Raw genomic sequence first — 13,503 nt, 5'->3', positions numbered from 1 at the left:
CCAGAGAAACCTCAGATCAGCCAATAAAGCTCTACTAACCATACCCTCGGTAAAAACAGCAAAACTGACCCAAGTTAGAGAGAGAGCCCTATCCTTAGCGGGTCCAATATTATGGAACGCATTACCAATCGAAATAAGATTGATGAAAGATTTAAAACTCTTCAACAAAAGTTTGAAAACTCGGCTCTTCAAAAAAGCTTTTCACAATGAGTTCGATGAGTTAGAACACCTACTCACAGCTGAAAGTCAGCTAAAAGCATAACTGCTTCCTTTACTATTTTTATCATAATTAAGTATTAATTTAAGAGCGACAGTATAAAAAGGTATAGGATTATCCAATGAATCATATAAATGGTAATTCTTCCAATCCACTGTCCATATAGAATAGATTATTGAAACATGTAACCGAAAAACTGATTGGCACCCCCTAGATAAATGTACAAACCAAACTGATATACGTGCCTAATTGTAAACCGTTGTGATGGTGCAGTACTAAACGACGGTATAGAAAGGTTTTTAAATAAATCCTTCAGCAGGGGAGAGAGGGAGGAGAGGAGCGACTGAGGCAGGGATTCTTCACTGGAATGGGAGGGGGAGAATACAGAGCAGGGAGGAGAGGAGCGACTGGTGGGGTAGGGATTCTTCACTGGAATGGAGGGGGGGAGAATACAGAGCAGGGAGGGGAGGCAGCGATCCTGCAGAGAAGTGACTGGTGCTGGCAGAGAAAGAATGATGAGCAGGGAGGGGAGGTAATAGCAATAAGGAGAAACTGGATAAAGACTGAACGAGTGGAAGGGGAGGAAGTAGGGAGAGAGGGAATCAGGACAGAGAAGGGGACGGGAGGAAGAGAGATGAGAACTCAGGGAGCGCCACGCTGAAGTAGCAGTGCCGGAAGCGCAGTGCCACAGCTCCTGCTTTGAATATTAATAAGGAAAGAATGAGAGATACTATAGGACGGGGTCAGAGGCCAGGGGTCTCCTCTCTGAGGCTGTCCTGCATGCAGACACCGCGTGGTCCCGCAGCAGGCAAAGTGGGTTGTGTTGTGGATGAACAGAGGCTGCTCCTCCCCCAGCATTAATGGGAGTAACTGAGTCAGTGGGGGCCACTCCTGCAGCTCCTGGAGGGTGCCCTCCATCCCCGCCACACATCTCACTGAAATCGTAAGGCGTCTCCAGGCGTCATTGCTAAAGCAGGAAGGAGAAATTGAGTCTTACCTGATAATTTCCTTTCCTTGAATCCTGCTACATCGGTCCATCCGCTAGCAGGCGATAACCCACACCTCTGGACCGGTGCAGCAGGATGATAAGGAAAGGGGCAAAAGGCGGTATCCTTGCATCCAGAGGTGTAAGGAAGCATGGCAGGGTCAGCACCCCTCACACCGAACCGAGAGCGAGCGCCTCACCCAATACAGAACAAACGAACACAAACTAGAAACAGAAAAATGCTGAACTGCAAACCCCAAGAAGCCCAACTGTATGCGATGCAATACCAGAGAACCAGAAACAGCAATGCATTTCCCTCCTGTGCTGTGCAGGATTCAAAGATCAGAGAGATTTGCATTTCCCAAAACTGAGAGAGAAAAATCTTATGACGTCCCACAACAGAATGATCAGGGAAATCTCTGAATAATCCTGGGGGGCAGAGGAGCAGAACATGGAGCCTTCTGCCACCAGGTCACAACAATACAGGCCAACACCAAACCCTGAACCACGTCCTTCTCAGCCCTTTCTGTGGCCTGGAATTTTTTTTTACTGTGTTTTCTCTTAATTTAACCCACTTTATGCGTAACACGCTGACAGCACAAGTACAAATATCAAGCCAATACATTTTTAGGAATCGGGGGGAGGGGTATGAAGACATGAGAGAGACAGTGGGGGGGAGAGAGGGCACGGGACAAAGCACGCACATCAGCCTCACCTTCCCAGTGGCCGAGTTCACCAGTTTGGTGTCACAGTCCACGGAGCCGGTCAGCAGCAAGCTGCCATCTTTGTTACTGGCAACACAGGTCAAAGGTCCCCGATGCCCATCCTGACCTAAAGCATTCAGAAGTATGTCACAAACAGAGCCACCCAAAATTTGGACATTTTGGGGGACGGAGCTGCATTGCTCAGGAGCGAGAAGACCTCAAAGCTTTCAAATTACAGGCGTTAACCAGTCGATGCTGGCAGATAAAGACCAGTTTGGCCACTCATTCCTGTCCACGCTACAGGAAAATTGGTTCTTACCTGCTAAGTTTTTTCCTGGAATACCCCAGATCGGTCCAGACAAGTGGTTTTGCACCCCCTACCAGCGGATGGAGGCAGAGGGAAAAAAAACAAAAACAACAATCACCACAAACTATGAGACACTGCCACATAACCTAGAATGCCACCTGCAGTCCTCCGTATTCAACTATACCGAAGCCAAGATGAACACTAACTGAGCTCCCCCTTCTAAGGCAAGCAGGAACCAGGATGGATTCCCTGATTCAGAGCCGTTAAATCCAACAAGGAACTTGAAAACCTTCAACCAAACAAGGTGAACCACATAGCTGCACCGTTTGCAATCTTTCGAAGTTAAGGGGACAGGCTTCTGGACTGATCTGTAGCATTCCAGGAATGAAAATTAGCAGGTAAGAGTAAAAAAGGTTTTCCTTTCCTGTTCATACCTCAGATCAGTCCAGACAAGAGGGATGTATCCAAGCTCCCCTACACTGGGCGGATACCAAAAAGACCTGCTCGTAACCCACTTTCCCCCAAAGGGCCTGCACATCCAATCGGTAATGCTTGGTAAAAGTGTGAAGAGAAGACCTTATCGCTGCCCGACAGAACCTCTTGTGGAGATACCAACTGACACTCTGTCCAGGAAGCTTCCTGCATCTTGGGAAAACGCGCATGCAACCCTTCTGGAACGGTTCGTCCCTTACAGATATACGCCGAACAGACTGCCTCCTTCAGCCATCGTGACAACAAAGCCTTAGAGGCCTTCAAACCTTTCTTTGCCCCACCAAACAAGACAAAAAGATGATCCAATCACCGAAACTCATTGATGACCTTAAGGTAACATAATAGAGTCCGACGAACATCCCACAAGTGTAGTTCCCTCTCATGTGGCATCTCTGCCGCCAAATGATGAAAGGTGGGAAGTTCTACCATCTGGTTAAGATGAAAGGAGGAAATTACCTTTGGCAAAATGGGAAGGCACCGTACATAACGAGATTCCATTGTCCAAAATACACAGGAAAGGATCCCCGCACAATAGCGCCTGCAGCTCAGAGAATCGTCTGGCTGAACAGCTCGTCACCAAGAACACCGTCCAGAGTCAGATCCTTCACCGAGGCATGCCTCAAAGGGAGGACCACAAAGAACCCTAAAAGGAAAATTAGTTTCTTACCTGATAATTTTCGTTCCTGTAGTACCAAGGATCAATCCAGACACCTGGGTTGTGACTCCGCACCAGCAGATGGAGACAGAGCAAGACTTGTCGGGCACCCTCACATATAGTAAGGCGCCACCCACAGCTCGTCAGTCTTACGAATGTCAAAGCAAGACCGCAATGAAACCAAACTATCTAACTATACCGCCCCACACTAGGGCCGATGCAACCAAAAAAACCCCAGCTGGATCAGAACTTCCAGAACCAGAGGACCAACAGACCGACACTGCAAAATAATCGCAAACCAATCGAGCGGACTCTTCTTAATCTGAAAACAATACTTGGGCGGGAGCCTGGACTGATCCTTGGTACTACAGGAACGAAAATTATCAGGTAAGAAACTAATTTTCCTTTCCCTGTACGTACCAGGATCAGTCCAGACACCTGGGATGTACCAGAGCTGAACTACTGAGGGTGGGAACCAGAGAGTCCCGCTCGCAGAATTCTCTCCCCGAAAACCCCCAGAATCCAGGCCCTGAGCATCCAGCCGACAGTGTTGAGCGAAAGTATGCAACGATTTCCAAGTTGCCGCCCTGCAAATCCCTTGTGGCGACACTTGCGAAGCTTCCGCCCACGAGTCGGCCTGAGCGCGCGTCGAGTGGGCTCGGGGCCTACCGGAACAGGCTTACCTTTCAATAGGTACGCCGAAGAAATAGCGTCCTTGAGCCACCGAGCAATCGAGGCCCGAGAAGCTGCGCCGTCCTGCTTCGGGCCCGAAAACAATACAAACAGATGGTCCGAAACCCGAAAGAATTCGTTACCTCGAGATAACGGAGCAGAACTCTGCGGACCTCAAGATTCCTCAACACCTCGGCGTCTGGATCAGCCTGCGTCCCCTGAGGAAAAACAGGCAAGTCAACTGTCTGGTTCAAAGGAAAACAGACACCACCTTCGGAAGGAAAGAAGGAACCGTTCTCAGAAAGACTCCAGAATCCGAGAAGCGTAAAGACGGCTCCCGACAAGATAACGCCTGCAACTCGGAAACTCGTCGCGCTGACGCGAGCGCTACGAGAAAAAAAAAAAATCCAACAACCCTGACTAGCTAATCCACTACCCAGGGATCATCAGAGCCTGTGGGTGAACCTGCCCCATCTGCTGGAGACAGAGAAAGACTGACGAGCTGTGGGTGGCGCCTTACTATATGTGAGGGTGCCCGACAAGTCTTGCTCTGTCTCCATCTGCTGGTGCGGAGTCACAACCCAGGTATCTGGACTGATCCTGGTACGTACAGGGAACCACAAATTAAGGTTCCAAGGCAGGCACATCCGACAAATCAGAGAGTGCAAATGTTTAGCCCCTTTAGAAAACGACTCATGTCCAGATGCGATGCCAGTGGCCTCCCCTGAAATTTCCCTGGAGACACCCCAAAGCTACTTGTACTTGAAACAAATTGTAGGCCAGCCCTTTTGACAAACCTACCTGCAAAGAAGCTAAGCTCCGTGACACCTCCGCAAACAAAGGATCGAGACCTTCTTCCATACACCACGACAAACACCTTCCAAATCTGGACATAAAAGACAGAGAAGAACTTCTGGCCTGTAGCAACACAGCAATAACCACTTTCAAGCACAATTGCCACCTCTCAAAAGCCAAGCCGAGATAGAAGCCATCCATCCAATCCAAGAAGATGGGCCCCTGGCGAAGCAACCCTTGCAGATGACCTAGTCTGATGGGTCAGTCCACCGTGAGATGCACCAGATGGACGTCGCGGCCACTCTGGTGCTACCAGTACCACCCTTCCTGGATGATGCTCTATGCGTCTCAAGACAACCCACTAGAGGCCATGGAGGAAACACATACAGAAGAATGTCCGCTGGCAATGGGCGAACTAAAGTGTCGATCCCTTCTGAACCGACCTCTCTCCTCCAGCTGAAGAACAGACTCACCTTGGCATTTAGTTGCCAAGCTATCAGATCCATCTGGGGTGTGCCCCACCTAGCCCGAATGAGATCCATGGCCTCTATACATAACTCCCATTCCCCGGGATCTAAATGCTGTCTGCTGAGAAAATCCGACTGCATGTTGTCCACTCTGGCCGGCCACATGAGATGCTGCTATCCCCGCCAGGCGCTGCTCTGCCTAGGCAAACAGTTCCTGAGCCACCCCACCCCAAACAGTTGATTTACATTACATTCATTGCAATGTCGGAGAAGACCGTCATTGTCCATACCGGGTAAGAAACAAAAGCGGCACTGTGGATTGCTCTAATTTCCAACCGACTGATAGACCAGGGCGCTTCCTTTACTGACCATCAGCCTTGAGCTATTCGTCCTTGACAAACCGCTCCCCAACTCGAGGTTGGCATCAGTGGTCACTACCACCCAGTCTGGACTCTCCACTTCCACCCTTCTCTCCAAACTGGGATGCAACAGCCACTAAGAGCGACTGGACCTGGAGCCTCCCTTAAGTGGCAACAGAAGCTGAAACTCCTCTAACAGCAGATGCCAATGGACAAAAGAGCCCTCTTCAGAGACCACATGTGAGCTAACGCCCACAGCACCAACTCCAGCGAAGAAGCCATAGACCCAAGGACCTGCAAATAACCCCAGACCCTGGGCAACAGAAGCCGAAGCAGCCATCGCACCTCAAGCAGTAGCTTGGTCACCCTCTTTGAGGTAAGAAAGACTTTACACACTCATGTATCGAACAATGCCCCCAGATATTCCAGCGACTGGGATGGGACAAAATTGCTCTTTGCCAGGTTCACTACCCAGAGACTTCAACAGATTCATGACACACTGCACCGAGCAATGACACTCCAACTTTGACTTTGCCCGAATGAGTCAATCGTCTAAGTACCGGTGAAACAGAGTCCCTTCCTTCCTGAGCGCCGTGGCAAACTCTACCTTCACCTCTGTAAATGTCCAAGGCGCCATCACCAAGCCTAAGGGCAGAGCTTGAAACTGATAATGTTCCCCCAGCACCATAAACTGCAGAAACTTCTGGTGATTTGAATGTATGGGGATACACAGGTAGGCTTCCGTCATATCTAACAATGCCAGATACTCCCCTTTATGAACAGCCGCTAATGCTGTTCACAATGTTTCCATGCAAAAAATGCGGCACAAGCAGCGCCACATTGACCTTGAGATCCAGAATGGGCCAGAAGGTACTCTCCTTCAGAACTACGAAACAGAGAACCTTCAGAGTCCCTGTTTCCAGGGAAGCTGATACCCATGGCATCGAGACTTCACAATTGCTACGTTTCTCGCACTGCCTCCCACTTGACATGGGATGTGCAATGGGACACTACGTACGCTTCTCTGTCAGGATGCGAAAATTCTAAGGCGTAATCATCTCATCACCTCCAGCACCTATGAACAGGGTTAAATCTCACCCGACAGCCTCGACTGAAGGGTCGATCAGCCTGGCCTCATTAGGAGGCCTTACTTCCTCCAGAATTCTCTCAAGAAGGCCTAGGTGCTCCTCAAAAGGACTGCTGCCTTCCCACTTGTCTTTGGGAGAAAGTCGGTAGGCTCTTATTGAAACGAAATCTTGCATCCTGAAAGCAAACGCAAGGTGGGTAAGTCTTCTTGCTGAGCTTATCACCCCTCCAGCAACTTATTCCCCTTCGACTCTCCCAAGTGCTTCATCAATTGCTTAAGATCTTTCCCAAACAGCAGCTTTCCTTTGAAGGGAAGACTGCAACAGCTGCAACTTGGACTACACATCAGCCAACCCATTACGCAGCCACAAAAGTCTCCGCACTGAAACCGTAGAGACTATATTCCTGGCGGAAGTCCTGACCAAATCATACAGGTCATCTGCCACACAGGCTATTCCCCTGCTTCCAATTGGGCTGCCTGTTTGGCCTTGGCCGAAGATTCTGAGCCTTCTGTACCCATCGCAGACAGGCCTGCTTCATGAGACTACTACAGACTGCTGCTTGCAGACAAAGACAAGAACTCAAACATCCTCTTCAACTGAATCTCTAATTTCCTATCTTGGACTTCCTTCAAGGCGGCTGAACCCACCACTGGAATGGTTGTCTTCTTGGTCACCAGCAAGACCGACGTATCCACCTTTGGCATCATCAAGAGTTCCAGCGTCTCCTCGGGCAAAGGATACAAATTTTCCATTGCCCTGCTGACCTTCAGTCCTGCTTCTGGAGAGTCCCACACCCATATCACCAGCTTCTTTACCTTCTTAGGAAAAGCAAAAGTTTTCAGAGATCCCTGATGGCAATCTAGGACCAGGTCCACTCCTTAATTGTCCGATTCCTCCTGAGCAACCTTAATCCCCAGCTCATCCAGTACCTAAGCAATAAGGACGCAACTCCTTTCAGAACAAGTGGACCACCCTAGGGTCATCCCCCTCCATCACAGGCAACTCATCGAGCTCCGAATGACCTGTCCCATCTAGAACAGATGCCCTTTGACCAACCACCAGATTATGCCAGGTCATCTGTAGGATCACCTCCAAGAAGCCCTCCCGAGGATCCCCTTCCTCATTGGAACCCGTAGAGGACGCCTTGTCCTCTCTCGAACAACTTCCAAAGCCCTGGAGACAGAGGAACCCTCCAGACTTCCCTGGAGGTCTCCCTTTGTGCCTCTCAGCTGGTAACAGAGACTTCTGGGGCAGCTGCCGCTTAGCTCCTACTCCCCACTCTCCCAGCTCTACCCGAGGGATGGCCCACGAAGGCTCCTAGCACCTTGGGGAGCTAATCCTTTTTCTCTTATTTTATTATTTTTTTTGTTTTAAAACCCCAGACTGCAGGTTTCCCGCCTCTATCATCTGCTGGAGACAGAGAACTGAAGGTGGCACTCTTGGTTATGTAGCAGTGTCTCAGTTATTTTCTCTGCTTTCATCTTCTGGTAGGGATGCAAAAACTCCACTTGTCTGGACCGATCTGGGCTATGAACAGGAACAAGAATGGACCCCAGCTGCCAGCTATAGAGCATGACTGCTTAAAGGATATCACTCCTGACCCTTAATTATTTATTTATTTATTTAAGAGTTTTTTATATACCGGGGCACGTTAAAAACATCACCCCGGTTCACAGTGTAACGTAACGTAGCAACGGGCTTTACAATAATTTAGAGTAGATAAACATAGATAATGTAGCAACAGGCTTTACAATAATTTAGAGTAGATAAACATAGGTAAACATTATTTAGATTTAGATTTAGATCCAACACCCAGCCCCTTCTCCCTACCCCACCTGGACAGATACCACTCAAACACATCCACAATCCTGCCCTGCAGCACCCCCTGCTGTTCCAATACGGAGATTGCCCCATCCCCTGACAGCGCTGCAGGCAAGTCAAAGGATTATCCCAATGTTCCCCTTCTGGCCCCACAGCGGGCATTCTGCCCTACTCACCTTTCAGGACATGCAACGCATTTCCCTGCTTCAGATCCCAGATTCGGACCGTCCCGTCCTCGTAGCCGACCACGGCTTTCTTTCCTACAGATTTCCACAGACAGAACCACTGTTAGCCGTAGATACTCCAAGTCCCCCTCCCGGACTCATTCTGAAAGCGAGTTTCTCAGGTTCAGCTGTGTAAGGGCAGCGGCCGAGCCCCCCCCTGAGGATTCCTGCTCTATACTAATCAAAGAAACTCACTTCCTAGGAGAGTACGGACAGGGTCTCCGTTTCCGAGAGCTCCTGCTCGTTTCTGGGTACCGGGCTCGGATGAAGCAACAGAGACAAGAGCAAGGGGTGAACGGAACAAACTGCGGGGCTGGGAGCGCTGGGATTGTCATCTCCCGACACGATCCTGCACCTCTTAAAAGCCAACAGGCACAACACACGGCTCTCTCTTACCATCGGGGAGCACTTGGCCACAGGTTGAAGGGCAGCTGGGTCCCTGGAAGGTTTTGCAGTCTCCGCTGGGCACCTTCCACATCCAGGAATTTCCATCGGCAGTGCCAGCCAGGAGCACATGGGCACACGGGTGCCATTCCATCCACTGTCAGACAGAGCCAGGGGACAAAAGGAGGTTAAGAGGCAGGCCTGGGAAGGGGCCCCCGCCATGCAGACTCTGCCCCCTCCCACCACCCTCATAACAGATCCCGGACTCTGCCCTTCCCCAGTCAGGACGGTCCAATCCGACGACTCCCTGATGAGACACTGCGGGAGGCATGGAAAAAAAAAAAAAAAAAAGACTGATGGGAAGACTAAAGATACGATTCTTAAAAAGCTTCTCCCCCACCAGGAGACCTGCGCACAGAGTGCTATAGAGGGGGCTCCGCTATTCCCTCCTCCTCACCTCTAAATCGGCAACCTCAAAGGACCAGATCTCCTGCTTGCTGTCCACCTTCCACACCTTGATGAGGCCGCTCATGTCACCCGTGGCCACCATGGAGGAGTCGTGGCTGAAGACGGCACACGTGACGGAGTCTTTGTGGCCTGCGGGGACAGGGCAGGTAGGAACCACGGGTGAGAACGGAAAGCCGAGCGCGGCCGGGAGCAGAGAAGAGGGCGCGACAGGGCTGGAAGCCGAGAAGAACAGGGCGGGGGCTCTCACCTGTACATTCAAAGAGAAGCTCGCCGTCGCTCAGCCTCCACACGAAGGCCTTGTCATCCTCGCCCCCCGTCACCGCCAGGGCACTCTCCTGGGGGTCCAGGCTCACACAGAATACGGAGGCTGCAGGGACATCAAAATATTTATTACACATACGGCCAGAGGTCACAATTTATTTATTTAAGCGGTTTTTTTTATACCGGTATTCGTGAGTACATCATATCGGTTTACAGCGAACTTAACAAGGTACAATGAAACAGTTTGGAAACAATTTAAAACAATTTACAGCGAGCTTGGGCGAGCAAAAGGGGGGGGGGAAGACAGGGCGAGCGCTGTGCAGTGTTACAATAAAACAAATTATGGGAAAATTTAAAACAGTTTAATACAATTTACAGCGAGCTTGACCTGTTATAATAAGACAAGGGGAGGGCAAGGGAAGTGAAAAGGGGAGGAAGGAAGGGATTACTGCTAAGTTAATGGGTGACAAAAAAGGGGGAGCAGGGGCAGGGTGATCATGTATCGAGATTGGGGGGGGGGGGGAAAAAGAGGGAGCCCTATTCAGGGTACGCCTGTTTAAAGAGGCATGTCTTACGTTTTGTTTTTTTAATTTGAGAGCATGGCTCTAGGCGGAGGTCAGGGGGCATAGAGTTCCAGAGGGTGGGCCCTGCGCTGGACAGGGCACGTTGTTTAGTAGAATTGAAGTGGGCAGTCTAGGGAGAGGGGGTGCAAAGGCATCCTTTGTAGGCGGATCTAGTGGCCCGGTTGGAGGTGAGGAAGCGGAGGGAATTTTCAAGCCACTGGGTGTCGTCGTTGAGTAGGGTTTTGTGGATAATGGTGAGGGTTTTGTAGATGATACGGAAGGAAATCGGGAGCCAATGGCGTTCCTTGAGGATAGGGGTGAGGTGTTCAGATTTCCTGGTGTTAGTGAGAATTCGAGCTGCTGCATTTTGTAGCATCTGGAGGGGTTTGATGGAGGTGAAAGGGAGGCCTAGCAGTAGGGAGTTGCAGTAGTCCAATTTAGAGAAGATGGTGGCTTGGAGTACGGTACGGAAGTCGTGGACATAAAGGAGGGGTTTAAGTTTCTTAAGAACCTGTAGCTTAAAGAATCCGTCTTTTATGGCTGCATTGATGTGTTTTTTCATGTTACCTTGTTGGTCAATGGTAACACCGAGATTCTGTATGCTGTGGGGAAGTGGCACCGTGTTGAGGGGTGGCATTATGTCCTGTTGGGTGGATATGAATAGTAGCTCTGTTTTAGAAGTATTTGAGGCCAGGTGAAGATTGGTGAGGAGGGTATTTATGGACTTGAGGCAGCTTTCCCGGGTCTTGAGGGTTTTTGATAGGGATTCTTGTATAGGGATGAGGATTTGTACATCATCTGCGTAAATATAGTGTTTGAGACCGAGGTCTAAGAGGAGTTGGCAGAGGGGAAGGAGGTATATGTTAAAGAGGGTGGAAGATGGGAAAGACCCCTCGGGGACACCTTGCATTAGTTGGATAGGTGTGGATTCAGTGTTACCAATTTTGACTATGTATTCTCTCTTATCAAGGTAAGATTTAAACCAGAGTTGGGCTGAGCCTGTGATGCCAATTTCTTTTTTTTTTGCACGAACATTTTTATTGACACAGTAAGTAACAGCAGAACAACAATAAAGTAATCAACAAATAAGTTGCGTCACAGTGTCATCATTTCAGACCCTCCCAAATTCCTTCCCCCCACCCAGCCCCTTGTACCAGAAGGAAGCCCCCTCCCGAGAGTACATAAGCAATGATACTATTCATAGGCAACAGCATATTAGAGTAACAGCATATCAAGGTAAAAAGGAAACAATGGTTCAAGGATCCAAAGGCCAAGACAGTAAGACTGTATGACGACTCCCCGCAAGGACTAAATCCCCCAGCCAGAGAATAAAAACCAATAGACAAGAAATATACAGCAGGCAGGTGTACTCAGCGCATTCCATCCATAGTCCCGGGCTAAGTAACAGAAGTCAAGGAAGCCTCAGTAGTCCGCCAGTTGAGATAAGGATTCCAGATTTGGTAAAACATTTTCAATCTCTTATGTCTTTCCGCTGTGAGTTTATTCAGGGTACAGATATGATCTGTCCTCCGTTGAACCACAGCCAAGCCTGGCCCGTTCCTGTCCCTCCACAGACGTGCAATTTCCAAACGAGCAGCTACACACACCTGTACACACAGTTCCGATGTCCCCTCTGGTTCTAGGCGGTCAAAGTCATTCAGTAACGCGCCATTAGGAGTGAGATTAATGGGATGGGGAAGCATCTTGTTTAACCAACATTCAACTTTCCTCCACACAATTTGGATACAAGCCCCCTCCCACCACATATGCAAAAATGTTCCCCTAGCATCACACCCTCTCCAGCATTTACCATCATGTTTTGGATACATTTTCCCCAACTTGTCAGGGGTGATATACCAACAAAATAATAACTTGTACCCATTTTCTACAAGGAGGGATGAGATGGAGGCTTTACTAAGACAAAGGTAAATCTGCTCCCATTCAATTGTGGTCAGTTCCCTCCCGAGATCAGCACACCATGCTCTGATATGACTGGGGGCAACCAACAACCGACCATTAAGCAATTTATAAATCTTGGAGAGAAGGCCCCTCGTTCCAAGGGGGTTGGAACAGAAGCCCTCAAATAAAGTCTTGCCGCCCCGCAAATCTGCTAACACTCCATTTGTAAGACAAAAATGCTCCAACTGCTTGTAGGACAAATATTCAGTAGTCGGGATGTCCACCCTCTCACGCAGCAAGGCGTAGGAAAGGAGTTTATCCCCGCCCCACAAATGCTCCAATCTAGTGATAGATCTGCCCTTCCAGGCTTGAAATGCGGAGGCATGAAGCCCCGGGCCAAAATTGGTATTATGATATAAACTCGTCATATAGAAATATTTCTTAGTACCCACCAACTTAGCTTTCCAAGTGGACCACAACTCTAACGTGTGAGAGGTAGTAGGCAAGAACTGGTTTTTGCAGGCCCTCCACGTACTCCTAGGTTGCCAGGGCAAGGCAGCTAACTGCAATTCCGGTACCTGAGACTGCTCAAGAGCTACCCAGTGTTTGGGATCTCTATCCACATGCCACTCTATAAGAGAGCGAACCTGTCCTGCTACATAATACCACTGAACATTGGGCACACTAAGCCCCCCTTCAAGTTTAGTTTGATAAAGAACATGTCTACTAACGCGTGGTGGGCGTCTTCTCCAAATAAAGCTAAAGATCCGACGCTGCCACAGTTTGAGGGCTATATTAGGGATTGCTATAGGTAATGACTGAAACAGGTATAATAACTTCGGAAGGATATTCATCTTGACAGTGGCTATGCGCCCCAGCCAGGACATAGGTAGCCGATGCCAAATATCCAAATCAAAAAAGATTTTTTGTATAAGCGGAGGGTAATTGCAAGCATAAATATCCCTCGGGTGGCTTGGTAGATAAACCCCCAGATACTTGAGTTTTTGGGAAGCCCAGCGAAAGGGATGAAGAGGTTTTAAGGTGTGGACGTTGGAAGGAGAACAGGTGAGATTAAGGATCTCTGATTTTTCCCAATTGACTCGGTATCCAGAGGCCTCGCTAAACCACCTTATTTCCTGTTC

The 13,503-nt window shown here is 49.3% G+C and overlaps 1 protein-coding gene across 1 annotated transcript in view; it reads right to left on the bottom strand.

Moving 5' to 3' along the window:
* The window catches only part of AAMP (angio associated migratory cell protein), a 49,318-nt gene that overhangs the window by 18,721 nt on the left and 17,094 nt on the right, over positions 1-13,503 (bottom strand). Inside the window, exons 3-7 of the mRNA XM_029605091.1 lie at positions 9,886-10,005; positions 9,628-9,767; positions 9,183-9,327; positions 8,739-8,822; positions 1,918-2,033 (exon numbers count right to left, since the gene is read on the bottom strand). Of these exons, the coding sequence (XP_029460951.1) occupies positions 1,918-2,033; positions 8,739-8,822; positions 9,183-9,327; positions 9,628-9,767; positions 9,886-10,005 (605 nt within the window). The remainder of the gene's footprint in view (positions 1-1,917; positions 2,034-8,738; positions 8,823-9,182; positions 9,328-9,627; positions 9,768-9,885; positions 10,006-13,503) is intronic.

Source organism: Rhinatrema bivittatum, chromosome 6, assembly GCF_901001135.1.
Source record: "Rhinatrema bivittatum chromosome 6, aRhiBiv1.1, whole genome shotgun sequence".
Lineage (NCBI taxonomy): Eukaryota > Metazoa > Chordata > Amphibia > Gymnophiona > Rhinatrematidae > Rhinatrema > Rhinatrema bivittatum.
Note: the sequence above shows the minus strand (reverse complement) of the source record. Positions and strands in the feature narration are given on the sequence as shown.